The sequence below is a fragment of the Porites lutea genome, chromosome 10 (assembly GCF_958299795.1).
Source record: "Porites lutea chromosome 10, jaPorLute2.1, whole genome shotgun sequence".
Classification (NCBI taxonomy): domain Eukaryota; kingdom Metazoa; phylum Cnidaria; class Anthozoa; order Scleractinia; family Poritidae; genus Porites; species Porites lutea.
In genome coordinates, this window is record NC_133210.1 from 27,754,196 (window position 1) to 27,779,932 (window position 25,737).

General features: G+C 40.8%; 1 protein-coding gene and 1 pseudogene across 1 annotated transcript; one reads left to right on the forward strand and one right to left on the reverse strand.

Annotated features, from left to right (window-relative positions):
- Positions 1–25,737, reverse strand: part of LOC140950054 (DNA polymerase alpha catalytic subunit-like) — a 56,990-nt pseudogene that overhangs the window by 15,905 nt on the left and 15,348 nt on the right.
- On the forward strand, positions 99–1,610 carry LOC140949837 (neo-calmodulin-like). Its single transcript, XM_073398975.1, has 2 exons — positions 99–264; positions 920–1,610. The coding sequence occupies exons 1-2, from the start codon at positions 99–101 to the stop codon at positions 1,213–1,215; spliced, it is 462 nt and encodes a 153-aa protein (XP_073255076.1). The 3' UTR covers positions 1,216–1,610.

The window sequence follows — 25,737 nt, forward strand, 5'->3', positions numbered from 1 at the left end:
GCCTTCTGCACGAATAAAAAGAAATTCCGATAAAGCAGAGCTTGCACTGAGGGCGATGTAGCACTCGTAACTCGTACGCTTTTGGAGATAGCCTCAAAATGTCAGTATTCAACAACCAACGACAACCGAATATAAGAGTGGTTTTTCGCAAATTTGACAAAGATTCCGACGGATTTATAACTGTTAAAGACCTCATTAGCGTTTTCAGGGAACTTGGCGAGGATGTCAGAGAAGATGAACTGAGAGAGCACTTTCATAACGCAGGTAGGGGACATGGATGTGAAAAAAGGAATTTCGATAAGTATGATCTTTAGAAGCGGTGTAAAAAGGGGCAAGTGAAAGGTGTAAGCGGTAACTGGTTACTTCTCAGCAAACCACATTATCGGAATCTTCAATAACGTTCTGATAACCATTAGGTCTACAAAGAAATTTCCCAAGTTTTTGAAGTTAGACACTAGTTAAAAGCTTGCAATTCCACTGACTGGCTAAGATATTTTGATCCTTACATAGTACACAACCGTGAGAGAGTAATCCAGACTTGACTATATACAGACTTCTTAATCGACCTTGGATCATTACTTTTAAATAAATCATTTCGATCTCTGATTAAATCCTCTATCACACCCATTTCTTGTAATTACACATGTAGGAGGGTCAAATAGGATAAACTACATCTCACCTTCCAATATTAGAGCCAGTGTCGAAACCTACCCTCCCCAGCTACATAATTTACTGCAATTCTCACCCCCTTCCAACCTTGACATTTTATGCCCTTCCCCCCTGAGGTTCACGTATTTCTAGTTATTTCTAAATAAATCATTTCGATATTTAGCATTAAACTGTAATGGTTCACAGTGAGGATATGCCATCGAGTCAACTCGTCGCTTTAACAAGCTTCCTTTTTCTCGTTTATTTTCAGGCCTGGGACACCGACCAAACACGCTTATATCTTATGACATTTTCCAGCAGATTTCCAAAAAAATCCTGCGTGAATCGAGAAAGGAACGACGTCTTAAAAGAGTGTTTCAAAAGTTCGACACGGAAAAGAAAGGCTACATCGAAGGACATGGGATAAGAAGGGTTCTTCGAAGACTTCACATTGATCATACAGAATCAGATATAGACTTAATGATGAAAATGGCAGATACAAAGGGAGATGGAAGGGTAGATTTTGAAGAATTTCTCCAGATTTTCAACGACTCAGATGACATATAAGAATTTCGCCATACTATTGCTGCGGCTAGTGCAGAAAAAAAAAACAAATATGTTTATTTTTAGTTGTTGATCGAGTTAATCAGATTGTCAAAAGGTGGGCAATTGTTTTCAATTCCAGATCAAGTTGTTTCATTTTGGGGATTATAGACAGGAAATTTGATTTCTCAAACGTTCAAAATTCTTTAATAGTTTGAATTGTCGTAAGATCTCTTAAGCTGTGAATGTTCAGGTAATCCGACTAAAATAAAACAGTTTAAACAAAGTTGGATTAACAAACCGAGCAAAACTTTTAAAAGGAGTCAGAATTTTAAGGGAAGTACAATAAAAAAGCTACAGAAATAATGAAAAAAATAATAATATGTAAACGTCCATAGCACTCCGCTCTCATCAATTAATTTTTTATGGCCCTGAAAAATCAAGTGTCCTACGACTTGGGGTCAATCAAAACTTTTATGCTTTCAGATGCGAAGATATGATGCCGGCTTCGACAACTTGAAATTAGTATAAGGTGGTTTCCACACAAGGAAATATAATTTTTTTTAATTTTTTTTAAAAAATAATTTTGCAGAAAAGTCATCGCACTCAATTCATAAATAATGTTAGACAGCTGGCATACTTTCTTCTCAAATGAAAAAAGGAAATTTGAAACAACGTTTGATAGTTAACAAAATTGAGAAGGAAATAACACAGCAGGCATTTACAGTCCGTCAGTGGTCACAAGTACTTTTTTTATGTCATTTCAAAACAAATGAATGAAAAAAGAAACCAAGCTCTTATAGCAACTACTTGACGTCATTTCAACCGCAATATTTTTCTTCACGTAACATCGCAACAAGAAACAGCATGGCCAGCGGACCGTAGAAGCGAGGTTGTAAGAGAAAGACCAATCAGAACACAAATAAATACGCAGCCCGTGAAAAGCGCGGGAAAATCTATTGGTGAGGGTTTTACTAAAGTCCAAGGCTTTAACAATACTCCCGAGATCACTGGCTGTTCAGCTATCTCACTTATCAAATAGAAACTCGAGAAATTCCTCAGCGAAAATTAGCGATTCTCCCTTTTGTCGGGTCTCAGATAGCGGTTATAGTTCTGGCACTCCACGCGCGTTTCGTGGTACGACTTGCGGGCAAGTCTAAAGTTCGCGCAATGTAGAAATTGGTGTGGACACATTACCTACTGTCTCAATAGAGACCTTAGGATACACCGTTTCCGTGTACGGCGACCGGTGAATTACCCTTATCCCTAGCCGTAAAGACGGGGTATACTGTCTCATACCCTGAAGAGAACGCCGACTAGGCTACCAGTAAAGTTACTGTAATAATAGACCTCAGATACGCCGTTTCCGAAGCACTGTTACGCCGGGCAAATTACCCTTACCCCTACTCCCAGAGGTAAACACAGGTATAATAACTCTTACCCCAGAGAAACGGCTAACCATCCGGGTTAAGTGTTAGGGCCTATAAACACCGGTTACTTAAATCATAGTCACCTTTTCTAGTATAAACAGACGACAAAAACGACAGTGCATCTTACGGTTCCTTGCCATGTTCTCTAGCGAGGGAACGTAGGTCTACCTAAGACTCGTGCTCTGTTATTGTCCTTAATAGACCTTGTCACGGTTTTCAGCGCCATCTTGACGAGTAGGCAAACGCGTGAGAAATTACAATGTTTGTATGAGAATCTAATGTCGAATAATTTCCGTGAACGGCTGTTCTGAAAAAAAATATCAATTGTAAACTAAAGCTACAAAAGCAAAGGATTGTCCGGAGGCGTACCTGTGCTTAAATTTCTCCAGAGGCTTGCTTTAGATTTTCCATATATTTGTCTGTAATTTTCCCGGGACGTTCTTACAGACAAATGTATAGGAAATTTAAAAAGTGGTTCTAGGTCTTCTAGTGCATGTAACACCCTCAATTTTTTTCAGTAGAATCCTCAGGAGTGAACCTTTGGCTTACAAATCATATTTTTTTCAGAACAGCCGTTCTACGGAAATTATTCGAAATTAGATTCTCATACAAACACTGTAATTTCTCACGCGTTTGCCTACTCGTCAAAATGGCGTCGAAAACAATGACAAGGTCTGCTGTCCGCTTTTTAACTCGTGGGTACGCGCGAGCGTACCACGAGTTATTGCAGGGACTGAGATATGCAAATGAGTCACTCACTCACTCGTAGTAGACGCACTTCGTAATTAATCGGGTCCGAACTCGAGAGTGCGAAGATCTATCGTTTCCAAAGAAGCACGCGCTCGCCGAAGTTCGGTGGCATCAAATTCCTCGGTGCGAGCGTGCATCGTGCGCTACAGCACGGTTAGGATAGAGGTCTTCCCAAATTTACGACAGGAAGGAATCTTTCAAATTAGTACGATTCAAAAGCCTTTGACCCGTCCAGGCGTTAAACTTGACAAGAAGATGAGCATTTGCTCTTCGACTCCTTCAACGACGCTGGCTTGATCTCCTACCTTGTAGTACTGTAGTAGGTTATGTGTATGAATGAATTTATGGCGGTCAGTATAAAACACGGACTGCGGACTACGGACTGCGGACTGGGTATAAAATACGGACTATAAAATACGGACTGGTGAAATGTATGGTAAATAAAGGCACTTCTTCTTCTTCTTCTTCTTAAGGACTCCCCAAGATCACGGGGGGAAATGGATGTGAGTTTGAGCATTACCTTTTTAAAATAACAGCGGAAATCGAGATAAGAAAACATAAGCTAATGTTGTGCGTCCTACTTCGCGGAGGAGTTGTGTCGGCTTTGTATCGCATATGTTCTTTCATTGCCATGAAATGCGTTTACATTGTTTTTTACTGTCAGTAGCCTGGTAGCCTGGTTTCAATTAGCCTTAATTTCATCCAATTGCTTCGAGTCGTTTTTATGGCTCGATCGTTTGCCCCGGTCGTTTGCCGGCGGAAGTTCCATGGAAAAGGCATTAAATTTGAGACTTTTCGCCAAATTATGTGACCATCCTCAATGGCGTAGTGGCTATGTGAGGTCGGGTCACACCGAAGGTACCGGGTGCTAATCCTGCTAAGGACCGTCTTTTCCCTTCTTCCTTTTTTTTTTCTTTTTTGTTTTGTCTTGTTTGCTTATTTGTTTTGCTGTTTTTTTTTTGTTTTTAAATATATACTTAAATAACTGTTACTAAAGTGCAATAAACAGCAAGAAAAGTATTGTGTTTCCAGAACAAGGATAGTATATTCATAATATGAATTTCTATCATTTCCTAAAATTCACTGTGGGAAAACCAGAGGTGATAACTAATTGATTATTTTCTAAACAACGTACCCACGAGTTGACGATAGTCTTTCTTTGATTTTTCTCGCCTCCATTATTTTTCCGTTCGCGATTGCATGTTAATGTAGTGCAGTAGAACCTCGATATAATCAACCTCTATATAACGAAGTCCTTGGTAACACGAACGATTTACTTTACCCCCGTAACAGTAAAATACGTGGAAAAGTTCCTCGATATAACAAAACCTGTTATAAATTTGTTCGTTATAACGAACAAATTCTGCCGGTCCCTTAGCACTTCGTTATATCGAGGTTCCACTGTATCGTTTTATACGGCAAACTTAGTAAATAAACAAATAAATAACAAGTCTAATGGTTGTTAAGATTTGCTTGTCTTACCTCTCGCCCTTTGCTTGTTACGAGAGCGGCCAGAGGTTTAGCGTAGAAACGAGAATGTGAAAATCCTAAGCAACCATACATACTGGAAAAAAACGAAGCGGATGAATAAAGGTGATGTTTCAACAGACAATTCGCAACGACGAATTTTAGCACAACACAGCGTTGCAACATTGCTTTGAATGCCTGCAACATTGTTCCAACATCGCAACGCTGTGTTGCACTAAAAGTCGTCGTTGCGAATCGTTCCGTGTAACTTTCAGGAACATTTAATTGTCAGGCTATTTGCTATCTTTAGAGGCTTACTTTACCTCATATTAAGTACATTTAGTCTGTACACCAGACTAACGTGAAAAAAACGTTGAATAAAAAGGCCCCCAAAAAGATACTTTTTGACAAAAATATTTGAAAAGTACACTGACTTGCATTATGTTTTCATTTATAAACGAATGAGACCTTTCCGTTATATCTACATCTCATTTACCTGTTGGCAGTTAATTTCAAAGCTTTCTGTCTGATATCGTACTGAAACAAAAACAAAGGTCTTGGTTATAAACAGGTTCCCAGAGAAATCTACACACTACGGGTGAGGGGTGGGGGGGTTAACCCTGCGTGCTAGATCTCTAAACTGTACAATGAGGGAAGACCACTAAAGCCTATGACTCACTGCTCAATATCGTTTAACAATTAGTTGCTCAACAAATGACGAACGATGTCGTCGCTTGTTGAACGAGTAGAAATAAATTACCCACTCGAAAAAGATTGACTGTCTTGCGCTACAGTTGCTCCAGCCTTTTTTTCAGTTTCCATAACATACATTTCTAGCTGATGTTGGCTAACATCAACTTACTTGAATATATTGATCTGATTCTCGATTGAGGTTCTTCATCATGCCTTTCACCTGCAAAAAAAAAAAAGGCTTCAGTTGAACAAGAAATATTGTTACATAGCTGGAAATTTCTTCCCAACAGCGTGCGCTCTCATTGGTTACTTCGAGGTCACATGACATCTAACAATAAAACTGTTTCCCGCCAAAATCTCTAAGCGGGCAACGTTGCAAAATCTATGAAGTCAGAGGGTAACAGTGCACTGTTACCTGTGGATGTTTACCGACGACCGCAGTTACATCCACAGACGGAACTCTTGATCTTTTTAGTCAGCCTTTCTTACGCTATCACCGTGCGAGCTCACGAGGTGGGCCTTGTTTGTATGTAATTAAAATAAAGTTGTGAAATGAATTAATCAGCATGTCACGATTCAATCACTTTTTCAAGTGATTGAAGAGGCTATTTGAAGCTATTCAGTTTACTTTCCTTTTAAACAGCTAAAACGTATATCAATTGAATTCAAATGGTCCAGTTTTGTTATTTAGGCAACGAAACTGTGTGCTTCCTGTCATCTGTTGCTACTGACGGCAAGAATATACAGTGGAACCCCGCTTAATACGGACACCCCGTTATTGCGAACAGTTTTTCTTGTACCTAGCCCTTACATTTCCTCGTAATTCAACTCGCTTAATATGGACACTTTTTATTGTCCCCTTAGCGTCCATAAAGTGGTTTGGCTGTAAATGGATTGAAACTATTCAAGTTTTAAAACTATCCATGCAAAAACCACCAAAAAAATTATGGCAAGTGCTGCCTAATGGAATTTTTTTTAATAGAGCGATTTTCATATGTCCTCGAAGTGAAAACGCGCGAACAAAACAAGCACAACAAACGCACGGAAATGGGGCGATTTGATTGGTTTATCGAACAGATACAAACGCGGGTGGCTTTTGGTTGGTTAAGCGAACGCTCGCGTGAAAAAACTTCATGCTTGAGAACTTTCTAGAAATCCATCGATACTTCGCTTTGACATCATACTGCAACATGATTGGCCAATCGAACAATGCCTTCTCCATATTAGGGTTTTCTTTGGCGGGAAAACAAAGAGGCCATATTTTGATCTTTTCATCCATTGGCTGATAAAACAAATAACGAACACTTACCGAAACCATTTTTCAAGGTCATACGAAAATCGCTCTATCTTCTTCATTACACTACAGGAGCATTTTATGTATGGGTTAAGGCACTAAGCAATGACTTTATCACATGATTGACCTAAAACACTCGCAATATCCTGGTGACAGAACACCTTAAAGTTAGAAACGCAGATACCAACCTGTCTTCTTCGTTCTACCAGTTTTCTGATCTCTGTTGGAAGGATACCAGGCTCTAAATCTGGATCAGGTAACTCAACAACTTCATTCTCGTCAGCCTGTCGGAATAAAATTAACTACTTTTCAAATTTTCGCCTCTACAGTACAGAAAATCACAAGGCTTTTAGGAAGAATACTCTCCTAAGAGAGCATGTAAGTACTGTTAATGAATAGTAAATCGAGAAACATTGTCCGTGTGATTGTTGAAATGTTGTTTCTAATATTGTCAACAAAACTGACAATAAATGGTGAAAGTGCTTTTCGAACCTATCAAAACAAGGAGGCAGGGCGGTTCGTGTGGTCTTACTTGAAGAGGTCGTACATACTGACTATCTTACACAGTTACACACCCCATTACAAGCAAGAAAATTGCTGAAAATTTTCTCGCAATGGTCACACTTACGAATTTCATCTACAGACTCAGTCGTTTGAGCCATCTAGTGCGGCATAGTAAGTACTACCCAGAGGTTTTTAAATTTGAACGGGGGCCAGACGAGGATTTCAACCATAGGTTCAAAAGTTATCAACGTCTCGTACAACACGATAAACAAAACCGCAGGAAAGTACTACTCTGGGGATTTTACTAAAACGGTCACACTTTTTACAAATTAGCATTTGATCCATACAGCACACTGCCGCTACATCTTCGTGTATTATCAGGTGTAAAAACTCTTGGCTTAAACCTGATAATACACTCCAGCTCGTTTTATACACAGTACTAAAAGAACAGAAACTAATGAAATCAATTAACTCACTCCACTGGTAGAGCCAGAGGTTGTTCTACTGATAGTAGTGAAACAAATGTTGTATTCCTGAATGATGGACGGGTACAAACTGTTGAAATCCAGCAGCAAAATGTGTTTATCGTAGAAACCTAGAAAAAAGTACATTATATGAGAAACGTGATTCACGCGAGTAACATCACGACCTATTTAGAATTTGCTGCACACCTGAATGGTGATCGACATCCTGTGAAGTGAGAACTATGATTTTTAAAAACGTCCCACGCGATTTGTTACTAAACTATCGTGAAAAAAATAACTCAGTGGTCCACAGTTGCAGCAATGAATTTTAACATAACCATTCCAATAAGAGGGGGTTAAATCATGATTTTTAAATGCAAAATAAAAATAAGTAAATAAATTCACTATGACAACTTTGTCCCTTGCACCCGGTAGCCTCATTGTAGAGATAAGACGTCTGTTAGAAAGTCGCACTTTATTCCTCTTCAGTCCATCTGAATTCCCCCCCCCCCCCCCCCTCTCCGGCCCGGACTAATAACGGTACAAGTCAGATAGACCAAAAAACCCACTCTTTTTCAAATCGTGCAATGGTGCTTCTTTTCGTTTTCCTCACTAAGTAACTTGGAACCTGGAACAGACTAAGCTAAATACCTTTCTTGGGATCTAACACAAGACCACCGGCGTAGGCTGGTTTTCTTCTTCCTTTCTTTGCGCTTCGTGTCTGTTCCTCCTCATCGTGCTCTGCCTCAACCTATAAATGAACGGAAAACGTATTAAGATTCGACCCCTCAAGAAAACTCTCTTTTTAAAAAGATGGTCAGAGCAAGCCGCGAGAGAACGCGCGAGTGAGCGGTATCCGTCTCGCGTGCCGCTCGCCCGTGATTTTTCACGAAAGCCGCCAAATGGAGTGCTTGTTCACAGACTAGAGTTCAAGGTGCTTAATAGAAATAAACCAGAAATTTTCTGGGAAAACGCAGGGACGCTTCGACAGTTTGTAAAATTAACACGGTACTGAATGTTGTCTTAATTCTCACCACTTGTTTTTTTGCCGTAACTTTTGTCAGGGCAGATGAAATTCCTGTGGAATAAAATAAAAATATAAATCTGACTTAAAAGTCTTTTATATATCTCATTGATGCTTAATGTAACTTTGCAACTGTGTTTTTCATGGCTACGCTACGTGATCGACAGATCAGAACAAAACCAACCCCAACCGTAACTTACTCGTACTAGATTTCCCCAACCCTCGTTCACAGGGTCTTTTCCTTACTCGTGCGAACGAGGTTGAAGATTTCCAGCGCTTAGCGCCGATCACCAGTATTTGGTTCGAGATTGTTGAAAACTGCCAACCTACCCCTCCCCCAACCAAACATTTTGCCCTACGCAAGAAGTACGTGTTTACACTGGATTAGAGGAGGGGTAGTTTATACTACTCCCAAATTGACATTTGATTGTTTGCCTTTATGGTGACGGGTTAGCGTGATCACTGTTGTTCTGGGTTTAGGACAATTGAAAAAGAACCTGCTTCGAAACTGTGCAGCAAAAAGTCTTACTTTTCGTTGAAGGCATGAAGTAAAAGAAATTCGTTTCTTTCTGATCGACCGCCAAGAAGAGTGCGGGCCTGAAAATCAAGCAAGATTATTGGTCATTGATTGTAAATTCAAGTTTCAATATTTTCAAACGGTAATAATGCATGAAAATTGAAGAGAATTTAAAGACTCACCATAACATTTCCAGCAATAGTCGTTATCTGTAGAGCCAGTGGTAAAACCTAGAAATACAAATGATTTAGAAAAAGTTGTAAACGTATTTGCGTTAAGATTTGATAGGATCGGGTTTCATTAGATTCAGTTAGCCTGTGATTTAAGTGGTCAGAGTAACGACTTACTTATGGTTTAGCCTGGGTTTAAACACACTTAACCAGCGAATCTAGCCGCGTTTCATCGCTCACTGCGTCCAGGGGCGTTTCGCGAAACGTCTAAACAGCGTGGAGCGATAAGATGAGCTGTATTCGCAGGCTAAGCCACACTCCGCTTTAAAATAAAACCGCTTTAAAATAAAACAATATAACAAAGATCAAGTGGATAAGCCACAATTTGTAGGGCTTTTTTTGCGTGTTCGCAGACTCGACTATCTCGGAGCCTGGAACAGGCAAATGTGATGTATGACATCGTCGTAGTCGAAAACCTCCGTTTTCGTCCGTCCAAACGTAAACGAGAAGCTAACGTTTGCAAAAATCTGCATCTTGGAGAGCGTTTTCGAAAAAAAATGCGTTTTCGGTGGCCCTTTTCACCGTATACGTGTGGACGGTAGGCTAAACTGGAGGAAAAATATATCCGTTTACAAACAAAAAACGGACACGTGTGGACGGGGCTTTTATTTCAGTTGGGGGACAGAGCGAAGAATTAAAATGACGGAAGTTAGAAAAAATTGATTATGTGACAGGAGGTCTGATGAGAGTGGAAATCACATTTTAAGGAAAAAAAACCAAGACTTACGTTCAAATCGTACATGATCCTTAGTGACAGCAAAGCGTCCATCTGAAAAAAAAAACAAAAAAAAACAGGAAATGCATGAGATAACACACACAATCACACGACCAAAGATGATCAATGACACATATTGATCAGCACTTACCGAAGTCAGTTCAAACATGTGAAGGAGTTCGTGAGAAGAACTGAAGAAAAAAATAAAGAAAATTAAAATTATTAACTAAAAGGACTTCTTAAACAATTACTACCCAAAACAAACCATTTATCCACCAAAAAAAGTGTTGATCTGTTAGACATTAGTCAACATGGGCGAACACTTTCTAACATTCGTGAGCAATAATGTGACGTACGATGCAAGAACATTTGTCTACGACTTAAGATTTTCCTTGATTACTTACTTAAACTTGTTTGGAATTTCATCTTGGTCGATTTCTTCTCTTGTGGACTGAAGGACAGCCCACGATAGTGCTAGGGAAAAATGGGAAAAAGAGAAGCGTGTATAAAATTCAGTAATTTGGATGTTAAAAAAGGGCGAGTCACGTTAAAACTGAGAATGCGCTTAGTATTTTACGCGCGCGACAAGGCGTTTTACCCCCGGCTCGGGAAAAGGCAACAAGCTTACCTCGGAGAAAAATAAAAATGATCGTTTTATCCCGTAATCAGTTTCCCCGCGTCAAATGTTGTCCTCGCGACGAGTGTTGTCCATCATACGAAAAAATAAACCAAGGAAACTTAAAAAAGTTCAAGAGAAGCAAACCACGATCGCTACGGAGTAGTTTATCTTGGGCTTTGTGCTCAACGATAAAAGACTGGTCAAAGTGGCATGTCTGTAAAGTAGCTAGTTAGCTAAGAACACTGACCACGTTAAATAAAGGGTATTGTATTGCATTGGAAAGCCGAGACGCCATGAAATTTCCCGCGTAAAAGATGCTCAGTACGCGGCGACGAGGTACCGCGGGAAACAAACACGAGTGTGACCGCTTTTACCTCTTTACATATAACAACAAAGTGAGTTTAACCACGACCAATAAAAGCGCTGGAAATAGTAGGCCGATGCTGTGGTTTAACTAAGCCAAATGCGGAAGGCTCACTATTGAAAGCGCTGGTAGAGTAGTGGTGGACTCCTTGTGTGGATTAACTAAGCTAAATGCAGAAGGCTCACCTGTTAAATCATAACTCTTGCATCTGATAAGCTCCTTGGAGGAGATCTTGACATCGCAGACCATACGCCCACTGGTAATGCAGCGATCAAGATTACCACCCTTGCCAAACCCGCCACTCTGGAAAAAAAAATTGAAAGTATTGAAAAGAACGCGCTGTTATTCGAGGCGTCTAACGGAGTATAGCACGTCTCTTAAAGTTACATTGGGGTTGTGAAAATTTCATCTTTCAGTAAGAAATCTTTCGAGAAACTGAATCGATATTGGGGAGGTTAAGTCTATGTTCAGTCACACTGTACCAGAAAGCTTTTGTGCCATACCGGATTCTTGGGTTGCACGTGACTTCACCAAAAATCAAACTAAGAAACTATCGATTCTTCTGAGTTTCTACTTTCATGAGGTATTACAGTACCTAAACACCTTTACATAAACAAATTTTTGGTTCGAAAGGGTTCTTCGTTTTGCGAGAGAGGACGCTTGAATTTCCAGGTTTTTGCGTGACGCGGCATTTAGCTGGCGGCCGGGAAAGCTCTTATGTGGGTTAAAAACATTACCGATTTTGGGAGATTTTGCAATCTAAACATTCCTTGTCTCAGAATAAATATTACTGTAATCTTTATGAGTTCCTCAAGCGAAGAATTCACGCATTAGTAGGAAAACTCGAAAACAGATGTTTTTGTTGGTATCCGGCGGCCATATTGGTGTTCCTGAAAGGGACACCAACATGGCGTTTCCATACAAAGCTTTATAAATTTAGGTAAACCGTTTTTCCCAATATCTCGCATTTGAAATATTTCACAGACCTGATTCTTGGCAAGGGTTTTTGTATATTTATCTTTTTTCATTTCCCAGATTCTAGTCCTTCTGTATTGAATGGTTTGCATTTTTATTTTTCATTGCGTGACAGTGCAAGCCGAGAATAGGGCTTCTGTTCACACATAAGAACGGTGATTTCATCCCGATTTCTGTAACGGAGCGAAGCTGTGCCGAGCCGACGATCTCTAAAGTGGAGAGTCACATATCGGTTAAGTGTTCTGGGTATGCAAAAAAACTCTCTCTAAAACGGACACCTTTGGGACCGGCACTAAGTGTCCGTCTTATAGAGAGTCAAATAAAGGGAGTAAAGAAAGGCAGGGACCAACTATAAGTGTCCGTTTTCAATACAGAGGTGTCCGTTAAGAGAGAGTCGACTGTAGTGTAAACACAGCCTAAACAACAACGACGGCGACAGCGACGGCGACGTCAACGAGAACGGCAGTAAAACAGCAACTTTGCACGTGCATCACGCTTATTTGTACATTTGTTTAACAACAACGACGGCGACTGCGACGTCAACGAGAACGGCAGTAAAACAGCAACTTTGCACGTGCATCACGCTTATTTGTACATTTGTTTAGCAACAACGACGGCGACGGCGACGTCAACGAGAACGGCAGTAAAACAGCAACTTTGCACGTGCATCACGCTTATTTGTACATTTGTTTAGCGACGGCGACGTCAACGAGAACGGCAGTAAAACAGCAACTTTGCACGTGCATCACGCTTATTTGTACATTTGTTTAGCAACAACGACGGCGACGGCGACGTCAACGAGAACGGCAGTAAAACAGCAACTTTGCACGTGCATCACGTTTATTTGTACATTTGTTTAACAACAACGACGGCGACTGCGACGTCAACGAGAACGGCAGTAAAACAGCAACTTTGCACGTGCATCACGCTTATTTGTACATTTGTTTAGCAACAACGACGGCGACGGCGACGTCAACGAGAACGGCAGTAAAACAGCAACTTTGCACGTGCATCACGTTTATTTGTACATTTGTTTAACAACAACGACGGCGACTGCGACGTCAACGAGAACGGCAGTAAAACAGCAACTTTGCACGTGCATCACGCTTATTTGTACATTTGTTTAGCAACAACGACGGCGACGGCGACGTCAACGAGAACGGCAGTAAAACAGCAACTTTGCACGTGCATCACGCTTATTTGTACATTTGTTTAGCGACGGCGACGTCAACGAGAACGGCAGTAAAACAGCAACTTTGCACGTGCATCACGCTTATTTGTACATTTGTTTAGCAACAACGACGGCGACGGCGACGTCAACGAGAACGGCAGTAAAACAGCAACTTTGCACGTGCATCACGTTTATTTGTACATTTGTTTAACAACAACGACGGCGACTGCGACGTCAACGAGAACGGCAGTAAAACAGCAACTTTGCACGTGCATCACGCTTATTTGTACATTTGTTTAGCAACAACGACGGCGACGGCGACGTCAACGAGAACGGCAGTAAAACAGCAACTTTGCACGTGCATCACGTTTATTTGTACATTTGTTTAACAACAACGACGGAGACTGCGACGTCAACGAGAACGGCAGTAAAACAGCAACTTTGCACGTGCATCACGCTTATTTGTACATTTGTTTAGCAACAACGACGGCGACGGCGACGTCAACGAAAACGGCACTAAAACAGCAACTTTGCACGTGCATCACGCTTATTTGTACATTTGTTTAGCAACAACGACGGCGACGGCGACGTCAACGAGAACGGCACTAAAACAGCAACTTTGCACGTGCATCACGCTTATTTGTACATTTGTTTAGCGACGTCGACGTCAACGAGAACGGCAGTAAAACAGCAACTTTGCACGTGCATCACGCTTATTTGTACATTTGTTTAGCAACAACGACGGCGACGGCGACGTCAACGAGAACGGCAGTAAAACAGCAACTTTGCACGTGCATCACGTTTATTTGTACATTTGTTTAACAACAACGACGGCGACTGCGACGTCAACGAGAACGGCAGTAAAACAGCAACTTTGCACGTGCATCACGCTTATTTGTACATTTGTTTAGCAACAACGACGGCGACGGCGACGTCAACGAGAACGGCAGTAAAACAGCAACTTTGCACGTGCATCACGTTTATTTGTACATTTGTTTAACAACAACGACGGCGACTGCGACGTCAACGAGAACGGCAGTAAAACAGCAACTTTGCACGTGCATCACGCTTATTTGTACATTTGTTTAGCAACAACGACGGCGACGGCGACGTCAACGAGAACGGCAGTAAAACAGCAACTTTGCACGTGCATCACGCTTATTTGTACATTTGTTTAGCGACGGCGACGTCAACGAGAACGGCAGTAAAACAGCAACTTTGCACGTGCATCACGCTTATTTGTACATTTGTTTAGCAACAACGACGGCGACGGCGACGTCAACGAGAACGGCAGTAAAACAGCAACTTTGCACGTGCATCACGTTTATTTGTACATTTGTTTAACAACAACGACGGCGACTGCGACGTCAACGAGAACGGCAGTAAAACAGCAACTTTGCACGTGCATCACGCTTATTTGTACATTTGTTTAGCAACAACGACGGCGACGGCGACGTCAACGAGAACGGCAGTAAAACAGCAACTTTGCACGTGCATCACGTTTATTTGTACATTTGTTTAACAACAACGACGGCGACTGCGACGTCAACGAGAAAGGCAGTAAAACAGCAACTTTGCACGTGCATCACGCTTATTTGTACATTTGTTTAGCAACAACGACGGCGACGGCGACGTCAACGAGAACGGCACTAAAACAGCAACTTTGCACGTGCATCACGCTTATTTGTACATTTGTTTAGCAACAACGACGGCGACGGCGACGTCAACGAGAACGGCACTAAAACAGCAACTTTGCACGTGCATCACGCTTATTTGTACATTTGTTTAGCGACGTCGACGTCAACGAGAACGGCAGTAAAACAGCAACTTTGCACGTGCATCACGCTTATTTGTACATTTGTTTAGCAACAACGACGGCGACGGCGACGTCAACGAGAACGGCAGTAAAACAGCAACTTTGCACGGTCATCACGTTTATTTGTACATTTGTTTAACAACAACGACGGCGACTGCGACGTCAACGAGAACGGCAGTAAAACAGCAACTTTGCACGTGCATCACGCTTATTTGTACATTTGTTTAGCAACAACGACGGCGACGGCGACGTCAACGAGAACGGCAGTAAAACAGCAACTTTGCACGTGCATCACGCTTATTTGTACATTTGTTTAACAACAACGACGGCGACGGCGACGTCAACGAGAACGGCAGTAAAACAGCAACTTTGCACGTGCATCACGCTTATTTGTACATTTGTTTAGCAACAACGACGGCGACGGCGACGTCAACGAGAACGGCACTAAAACAGCAACTTTGCACGTGCATCACGCTTATTTGTACATTTGTTTAGCAACAACGACGGCGACGGCGACGTCAACGAGAACGGCACTAAAACAGCAACTTTGCACGTGCATCACGCTTATTTGTACATTTGTTTAGCAACAACGACGGCGACGGCGACGTCAACGAGAACGGCACTAAAACAGCAACTTTGCACGTGCATCACGCTTATTTGTACATTTGTTTAACAACAACGACGGCGACTGCGACGTCAACGAGAACGGCAGTAAAACAGCAACTTTGCACGTGCATCACGCTTATTTGTACATTTGTTTAGCAAGAACGACGGCGACGGCGACGTCAACGAGAACGGCAGTAAAACAGCAATTTTGCACGTGCATCACGTTTATTTGTACATTTGTTTAACAACAACGACGGCGACTGCGACGTCAACGAAAACGGCAGTAAAACAGCAACTTTGCACGTGCATCACGCTTATTTGTACATTTGTTTAACAACAACGACGGCGACTGCGACGTCAACGAGAACGGCAGTAAAACAGCAACTTTGCACGTGCATCACGCTTATTTGTACATTTGTTTAGCAACAACGACGGTAACGGCTACGAAAACGTCACTTAAAAAGTGAATTCCCGCTGCCTAAAACTTTATCGCGCTTATTCCATCTCGTTTAATTTGTCACATGTGGAACAATTTTTTGGGAGTTGAATTGTGAAGGACTGTATCAAAGTTCAGGTAAAGAAAAAGGAAGTTGTTATCTTGTGTGCAGGTCCTCGACAAAACCTGAAATTAAACACTTTTACGTTGCAGTCGTGCAACGACGGCATAGAAATGTACGAAAAAGCGTGATGTGCGTGCAAAGTTGTTGTTTTGCCAATCTAAACCTATTGCTATTTTGATGTTTTCATTGTCGTTGCTGTTGTGCTTGCTTAAGCTCCCTATTGAGTAGAATTGCACCATGGGACGTTTTGGGGGACGAATTGTGACCAAGTTTCCTGGGCAACCTCGAAATAGCCAATCAAAGAAGCGATAGCTTCCCCAAAACAGTCCCATAGTGAAATTCGACACAGCACGGACCCAGTCTCAAACGGAAATCAATATGCCCAATGTCAATGACATCGTCTAGAATCCCTGATGGCCGAAAACAAACAACTGGGCTTTTTCGAAGCTTCTTACCGAGAGTTTTGGCATAATGGTTCTTTTGAGTCGTCCAAGACGAGACCAGTGAGGTATCTATATGGAAAAAGGAAAAGCGTTAGCATTGTTTAGCGTCGGAAGGAGCAAAAAAAAGGAGATTTGCCATTTGATAAATCAAAACTGCTACAAGAACTCGTCATCCAATCTGTTAATAATTAGAATCATTGTACTTACCTTACAAGCATTAATCCTGTGCAACAAAAGATCTAGATCGAATCCATAAATGTCATGACCCTATAATACCAAAGGAAGAGTTTAAACGTTTACAGCGTGCACAGAAAGTAGTGTCCGATAGCCAAGGGCTAGTGGATTTTGCTATCGGGCTACGGAATTCTATTATTAACTTGCCCGATGGGCAAGTGAAGTTTTTTGAGGAATTCAAATTACAGAAGAACTGTGAAATCAATCTGCTCATCACAACGTTTTTGGAGCTAGTTGAAATGATGTTTGGGCCAGTAAATGTTAGCTTCAACTTGCCCGAATGGCAAGCCGTAAAATTGACTTTCTTTGCACCTTGCGTTTAGCACTTGGTTTGACATAGCATTCCATGCAGGCGATTTTAGGGAAGCTCGTATGTTTCGTCCCTCCCCAGAGGAAATACGAGTTCCCCTAAAAACACCTGCGTGGGAGGCTAGCTTTCACATCGTTGGCGCTAACCTTGTACAGAACTCAGACTATGTTGAACATGGCACCGGATGAATTTTCGACAGGCTGAAAAATTTGACCTGACACTTTGTTCACACGAGACCGTTCAATATTTTCGCTCTGTTCACACGGAACTTTGAACGGCTAAGCGTCTAAATTTTCGTACCCTTGAGGTTGTTCCGTGTGAACGCAACACCTAAACCCATGAATTTTCAACTGGTTTAAAGTTCATCCGCTGCCGTGTGAACACAGCCTCAGTTCTTCAAAAGGTGGATAACGCAATCAACCGCATACAGTACAGCTCAGATATAAGCGACCAACGCACACGCACGCACGTTTTTTTAGCTTTTGCTTTTGTTATTCACTGTTTAATGCTTCATTTTGTTTACTTTGTTTTCCCAAACAAAAGAAAAGAAATGCTCCCGAACTACCTATGAATGAATGGTATTGAATATTCTATTTCTGTCAAAGCTTAGCTTATTGACCAACAACATACCTTCTGACTACCCAGGAGGTGGATAGCGCAATCAACCGCATAAATCTCTATCCAGTGCGTGGCACAATTGGTTTTCCAAAGACATATCCGCTGAGTAGTGATTTATCCAGTGGATAGCGCTTTCCAACGTTTGAACAACCGAGGCCTTAACTGTAAGAATAAAAGCTAAGGGTACACAATTTACGTTGGCAACCCTTCAATTAACCCCGTTTTTTCAACGAACCAGCACACCTTCAATTCACCACTTTAGATTTACGATATTTAGAGTCGTGTCTTTCTAAGATGAAATGAAGATGAAATGCGAAGGAGAAAAACTGAGAAAATCATCACCGAGGCAAACAAGAAAAAGTTGCAAACGAAACATACCACCAGCACGTCAGGATCAATTTTGTGAATCTTTGCCATAAATAAGCCGAGAAGTGCTCTCTCCGATGCAGTGATCTCCATTTTAATTTGCTACAGAAAAAAAAACGAAAAGTGTTAACGCAGACACACAATTTCGTGAACCCTTGCAAAAGATAATCCGAGGGGTCAACGTCCCCCTTAAAAAAAGTAATTTATCCAAAAGTACCGTATTTATTCGATTAACCGCCCTGGGCGCTTATTAAATTTTTGGACCTTGAGAGTGGGCGTCTATTCGAGGTGGGGGCTTATTCGAGGCTGGGCGCTTATTAAATTTTCACCATTTTCAACAAGTGAAGTATGTTTATTTTCCAACAAAACAATAAATGCTAATAACAAAACGCGAAGAAGTAACAAAGCAAGGTTTCTGTAAAATAATCTGAAGAAAACTCCGTCCTCGGGGAAGTCTCTTATTAGAATTTATTCAATCAAGTGGGTGGGGTAGGGGTGAGCGCTTATTTGAGTTTGATTGGGAGGAGGGGGTGGGCGCTTATTGGAGGTCGGGCGCTTATTAACTTTTTCTGCCCTTAGGATGGGCGCTTATTCGAGGCTGGGCGCTTATTCGAGGTGGGCGCTCATTCGAGGTTGGGCGCTTATTCGAATAAATACGGTAGTTATGATCCTACAATTTTTTCTTTCTTTTTTTTATTAGCCAAAGGAACTGACGAAAATGCATCAATGCATATCACAGCCATGAATGCAACGTTAATGGTTTGCTACAAATATAATAAAGTATTTCAATATTTAGCTGGGGTGTCTTTCTGGACTGGAAGCCTTGAGCAGGGTGTGGACATTTGTGGTGAGTGGTCTACTTGAGCGGTAATAATGTTTATAAAAAATCGTATTCATTAATTCAATGATGTCACATTCTAAAAGAGCTTGAATTCTGTATGCGAAGTAAAATGAATTAGGGTCTCTAAGAAAAAAATCAGTGTATCTTTTCCTGAACAGTGTAATGAAATGAACGGTGTTTATCTTAAACAGGGTCACGGATTGAAGGGCTTGGCATAAACCCCTACCTAAACCGTTCCCTTGAGGGACCCACGGGGGCATTGAGGGTATGCCTCTTCCCAATTTGTTTTTCTAAAAGTTATTTTTTCAATGCTGATTTTGCGCTTTGACTTAAATGCCTGTTGAATGAAGGGTTTGGTAGAAACTGCAGTGCTTATGGTTGAATCGGTGGAAAACACCAAATATTCTCTACCTCTTGCCTATTCAGAAGTCGACTTTACCTTTTTTCTGACAAGATCTTTAAAGTCATACGGGTACATCTGATCATTTGGCTTGCTAACAGCTGAAAAACAAAGATGGCCGGTACAAACTCTCGCAGAACTCGTAATTTAAAAAGTAGGCTTTCATTTTCGTATCAGTAAGAGTCATTCGTGACGCTAAACCTAACGAAACTACGGCGGCGACGGCAATAAAAACACGAAACACAATAGATTTAGAGAGCAAAACAACAACTTTGCACGTGAAACACGCGTTTTTGTAAATTTCTTTGCCGTCACTGCACAACTACAGTTTTAAGTTGACTTGACAACGGAAACGAAAAAAAAGATTAATTTTACCATCACTAGGGAGCTCAAGCAACAACGACGGAGAAAGCTACGAAAACGTCACTTAACAAGTGAATTCGCGCTGCCTCAAACTTAATCGCGCTTATTCCATCTCGTTCAGTTTGTCAAATGTTGGCAATTTTTTGGCAGTTGAGCTCTGAAGGACTGTGCCAAAGTTCAACAAAAGAAAAAGAAAGTTGTTGTCCTGTGTTCCCGTCCTCGACAAAACGTGAAATTATGCACTTTCACGTGGTAGTCGTGCAACGACGACAAAGAAATGTACAAAAAAGCGTGCGTGCACGTGCAAAGTTGTTGTTTTGTTAATCTAAACCTTTTTCATTTTGCCGTTCTCGTTGCCGTCACTGTCGTCGTTGCTTAAGCTCTCTAGCTCTCTGAACTCGGACGCCGTCCATTCTCGTCATTTCCAACTTAGTTTCCCTACTTTCACTTGGTATGAGGGCGATTGTAATGGCACCTGAGCTAACCATGGGGTACTTCATTTAACTTACCACAAAAGTGATATTGGAATTTCTGTTTTGGAGCAGCCTTATCCAAGGACACGTCATGGTGAACCAGAGCTGACACAGCCAAGATCTAAACCACAACAGAGAATAAAAAGTCAAATGACCTGGAAATTCTTCTCACCAGAACGGGGAGGGGTCTCCCCGGCAGGAAGGACTCCCATATGAAAGGGGCGGGGATGCTCGTCGCTTCGCTTAGGGGTGTAAATTTCGGGTTTTGGTCTCACTTAGGGTGTTCTGGACAATACGCCATTATATTTAGCCGTAAAGGTCTCTGTTAGCGTTGCACGCGAAGAAATATTAAAAAATTAAATATTTTTAATTCGCTTTATTTCCTCGGTTCATGTAATCAAAGTTTAAAATGGTCTCTTTTATGGGTCCAAAAAAGGTTGGGCCACGCCCAGATTGGTCTCCTTTAGTGGTTTAATTCAAAGTTTCCGACGAGTATCCTTTCCTATGGAAGTCCCCCTCCCCCCCGCCGAAGCTTTGACCCTTGTCTTAAGAGAGGGGTAAGCCTGACTCGGATATCAAGGCCTAAATCATACTTTTCCCACTGAGATGAGCGGGGAAGGGGGGTGGGGGGGGCAGAAATAAGATGTGGGTATTGAAGCCCGTCTTCAGCGAGAACCAGGTTCTTAAGCAGCACCTCTTCTTAGAAAAAACGTTCACCATACAAGAAGTTGTTGATTGTTAATCCCAAATCACAAGCCCTGGTCCAAAGTCAATTCATCTTTACAGGAAGCCCAACAATTGAGGTACTCCAACTTCACAGGCAGCCCATCTCTGGCATTGCTGAACGTATTCTTAACAGGCATCCCATTATTGCATTTCAGAAAGTAAAAGGTGACATTTTTAGTGCTTGGTTTTACTCATTGCTTACCTCATGGGTGTGAGTCTTGGTGTTTAACATGGTCCTAAAACTAAGGCTCATGACAACCTACACAAAACGTAAATTGATAACGATATTGATAATGATAATGACCAGACGTAACTAATCGATGACATCAATGACAAATGAAATCAATGAGTAATCAATAGGTAATCGATAGGTAATCAGTTAATTAGTCATTGATTATTGCCGATGATCAGTGAGTAATGGATGACTAATCGATAGGCCATAAAATTTTTGGTCATCGATTAGTCATTGATTGCATTGTTTAGTCCATTACTCATCGATATCATCTCGTGGCTGCAAACGTATTTGGCGAAGAAAAACAAAATTTAAAAAACTGTATTTGTGATTAGCACACTGCGTCTCGACATCGTCAACAGGATCTTCAGATACAAGGAAAAATGCGTCTACCACACATAAAAGAATCACAAACAAAAAAAAATGGTACAAGAAAGCAAGAAAAGTGTCTTTCATACGTAGCATAATAGTCGATGAGTAATCGATGGGTCACCGATGAGTAATCAATGACATCAATGAGTAATTGATGTCATGGATGAGTAATCGATAGGCCACAAAATTTTGGGGCTTCGATTACTCATTGATTACTCATTGATCATCGCCAATAATCAATGACTAATCAACTGATTACTCATTGATTACCAATTGATGTCATTGATCATCGATTAGTTATGTCTGGTAATGAAAACCAGCAGCACTAAGTGTTAGCATGCATCCCTCTTCTTTACTTGCTCACTAATTTTGCTGTTACAATCTTACCATAGGCGGAGGAGGACTTTGTTCACTTGCTACTTCAACATGATCAGGTTTTGTGACTACAGCCTGCAAAATAGTAATAATGATGTTACACTTGATGAAAACAAAATAAGGAGAAAAAAAGTAGTGTCCAGATACTGAACACAAAAATTCCTACCTCAACTTTACACCAACTAACAGGTTGCTGAGGGAGCTCTGACGAAGGCAAAAAATTATCTGTTTAAGTTTTTTTCCAGTCTTGTACATACAGTCAACAACAACATACACTTCAGTATAAGGAAAACTCAAGGACAATAATAAAATGTTATTTTTTTCATTGTTGAGTATTGACAACTATTGTGTTGAGGTGTGGGTATTTTATGGGTTGTTTTTATATTACATCATATGGTAATTCCACTAAATGCAAAGAAACTGCACACAACCATATTAAGGCTGTCATCAAGAGCCAGGAACCAGGGATTTCCCCTGACAACTATGAGCATGACATCTGGCTTCTTTCATAACAAACAAAAGGAAAAGAAAACCAAAAGAACTTCTGAGCTGTTCAATATCTGGCGACTTTTGACATCTACAGCTGTAGTCCCTCCTTATCTTTAAAACAACTACCGTTACTTGATATCACAAGTGTCAACAGTCTTTCCTATTACGCTAGTGGCTAGTTTGTACATCAATAATACAATGGTGCATACTGAGGTTTTATTTATAACCATTTGCTAAGCAATGGTCAGTGAGAAGACTTACGAGGCATCTTAATATTGAGCCAACAAGGACCTTTCATCTTCCGACTCAGGAGAAGGAGTTCAAGGCTGAAATTAGAAGATGAAAAGATTCCTTTAAAGAGAATTCTGATGAAATAATGTTTACAATTTCAGAAAGGCAAGAGAAGATTGCAACTCTAGGAAACAGTTGATTTCATGATAATGTCTTCTTTAATGTTTAAATCCTACAGCTTTAAAATCTAGGCAGTTATATTTCATCATTATTTCTTCGTTGCTTTCCAACATTCACTATCTACTTATAACTTTGACAAGTTCACTTCTCAAAGTCAAAAAACATTAACCCTTTAATCGCCAATAGTGACCAAGATCAATTTTCTCCTAACAATATCCACACACCGTCAACAGATAAGTTATGAGAATTAATAAAGTGATCACCCATGAAAAAATGCCTTGATCTTTTATCAAATTCTCTCAACTCATTCTTTAAGGAAATGTATAGAGATCAGTTTGGAGAACTTGTATGTGGATACTGGGGCTTAAAGGGTTAATTTTGAATCATTACCTTGATGTATTGGTACCAAACACATGACTGAATGTTTGACCAGTGAGATCAGATGGTAACTGAGGATAATCCGCCTGTCATGAATAATGTTGTCACAAATTAACTCTTTTTTCATCAATGCTGTAAGTGACCCTCCTTCCCCTTCACTTTCACCCCCCTCCCCTCCCCCCCCCCCCCCCAACTCCCCTGGTACCCTTACTGGGGCAGCAGCGTGGCCAAGTGGTCCTCACATCACACTCCCAATCTGGCAGTCCGGAGGTTTGAGTCCCACTTTGGCGACTTGCTGAATTTGTTCTTGGTTGTCCCGAGTTCAAATCCTAAGCCACGCTTGTAAATAGCCAACTGGTTGCCTCCTCCTAGTTTTTTTATTCCTGTTATGTTCTATTTGCATTATTTGTTTCAGAATTATTTGAGTGGAGTGCCTGTAAACTAGCTGGATAAGCTAAGTGCACTTTCCACTAGAAACAAACCCTTAAACCTTTTTTAAGCCTTAACAGCTGAGAGCCCATCCTGGCACCATCCCTTCTCAAGTCTATCCTTACTGTCTTTATCAAATTCAAAGAGCCAATATCTTTCAACAAGTGACCTTTGTCAAAAACACTTCCAGCAACCAAATTATCACTTACAAAATCACATGGCCTTTTGGAGTTACATTCAGGGAACACATTTCCAACACTAAAGCAACAACAAAGTCAGTGGGGGAACCCCCTCGAGTATTCAGGCCACGCCCTGGATATCGCCTCCTCCTCAATATTTGCAAGGGAAGATGACATGTTTAAATTAAGTGTCATGGACAACATTGAAATCAATTGTCCGGTTGCAACATTGAATATGCCAGTTAGGAGATTCTATGATCTACGGAACTGTTCATCACTTGAGTCACAGTATAAATTACTTCAAAAAAAGAGAAACATAAAAAATTCACTCACTTGATAAAGATTCCAAGATGGAATGGAAAGTTTGTGTCTTAAAAAAGGTTTTTCAACAAGTCTAAAAACTGGTTTACTGGTATGTTTGTTCTGTTATAACCTAAAATTTATCATCTCTCACCGAATATTTGACCTCCAAGTACTCTGATGTCACAGGAACATCTTGAATCTCAAATGCATAAGCCTTTTGGACTTTCTAGGGACATAAGTTACAGACACTCATCAATAGAACAGCATAAAAGTGAAAAGAATCAAGATTATTTGAACAAAAATTATCTGAATTACCCTAGATATGAACTTCATTATCTTGTGCTTTGTTGCAATCTTATCATTAAACTCCTGAAAAAGAAATAACAAGAAAGTGATGAAATTTAGCTCCCTCAATGTCATGGTTATTGTACTATGATCAACATGGGAAGACTAAAAAGTGTCCAAAATCAATTTTCTCCTAATGAGATCATTGCACTATCAAGAGAAAATGTCAAGATAATTAATAACTTCCTAAGGTAAAACCCTTTTATCTTTTACTCTCTCTCTCTCTCAAGTAATTCTTTGATGGAATATATGGAGATCAGTAGAAAGAATTCTGTATGAGGAGATCGGTGAACCTCAATACCCATTTTAATATGTGGAAGTTGGCTGCCAAGGGTGGGGGTGGGGGTGGGTATTAGTCAAGAGAGCACCATGCTTTACTAGTAAGATTTAAAGGAGGGGGCTTAAATATCAGGGGGGGGGGGGGGGTTATTAGAAGGACTACAGCAGCAGATCCAGAAAATTCAGAAAGGACTGGCCAGGACACTTAACAGCTCTATTCTAGATACTAGACGAAATTCTATAAAAGTAATATTAATTTTCAAAGGAAAAGGGGTGGTCGTGGCCCCGTCGGTCCACCCCTAAATCTGCCCATGGACTACAGTAATCAAAATTACCATACTACCTGGTAAACATCAATAAACCCAACAGGCTCATCAGTTTCAGAACCATCAACTTCATTAAGCTTCTAAATGATATAAAGTAAAAAAAACACATCAACTAATTTAGAACACTGTTGGAACAGGAAAAGATAATGTTTGAAAAGACATGCAAGAAGAATTCAGCAACTGCAGCAATGTTTATACATCTATTCTCTCTCCTTTTCTCTTGGGAGAATAAATATTTGTCTCTCAATGTTCTTGACTGCCACTGAACAGCTAATACGAAAAAAGATAAATTTTTAATTAGTAGTTGCAAGTCCACTAAGTGGTCCTTCTGGTTTCCCATAGGGGATTTCCGAACTTAGTTAAAGAGAAAAACAAAATGCAGATAAACGATAATTACCTCACATATGCTTTTGCAGCTTCAATCCAGACCTTACCAAAAAGGTATACAGTACCTG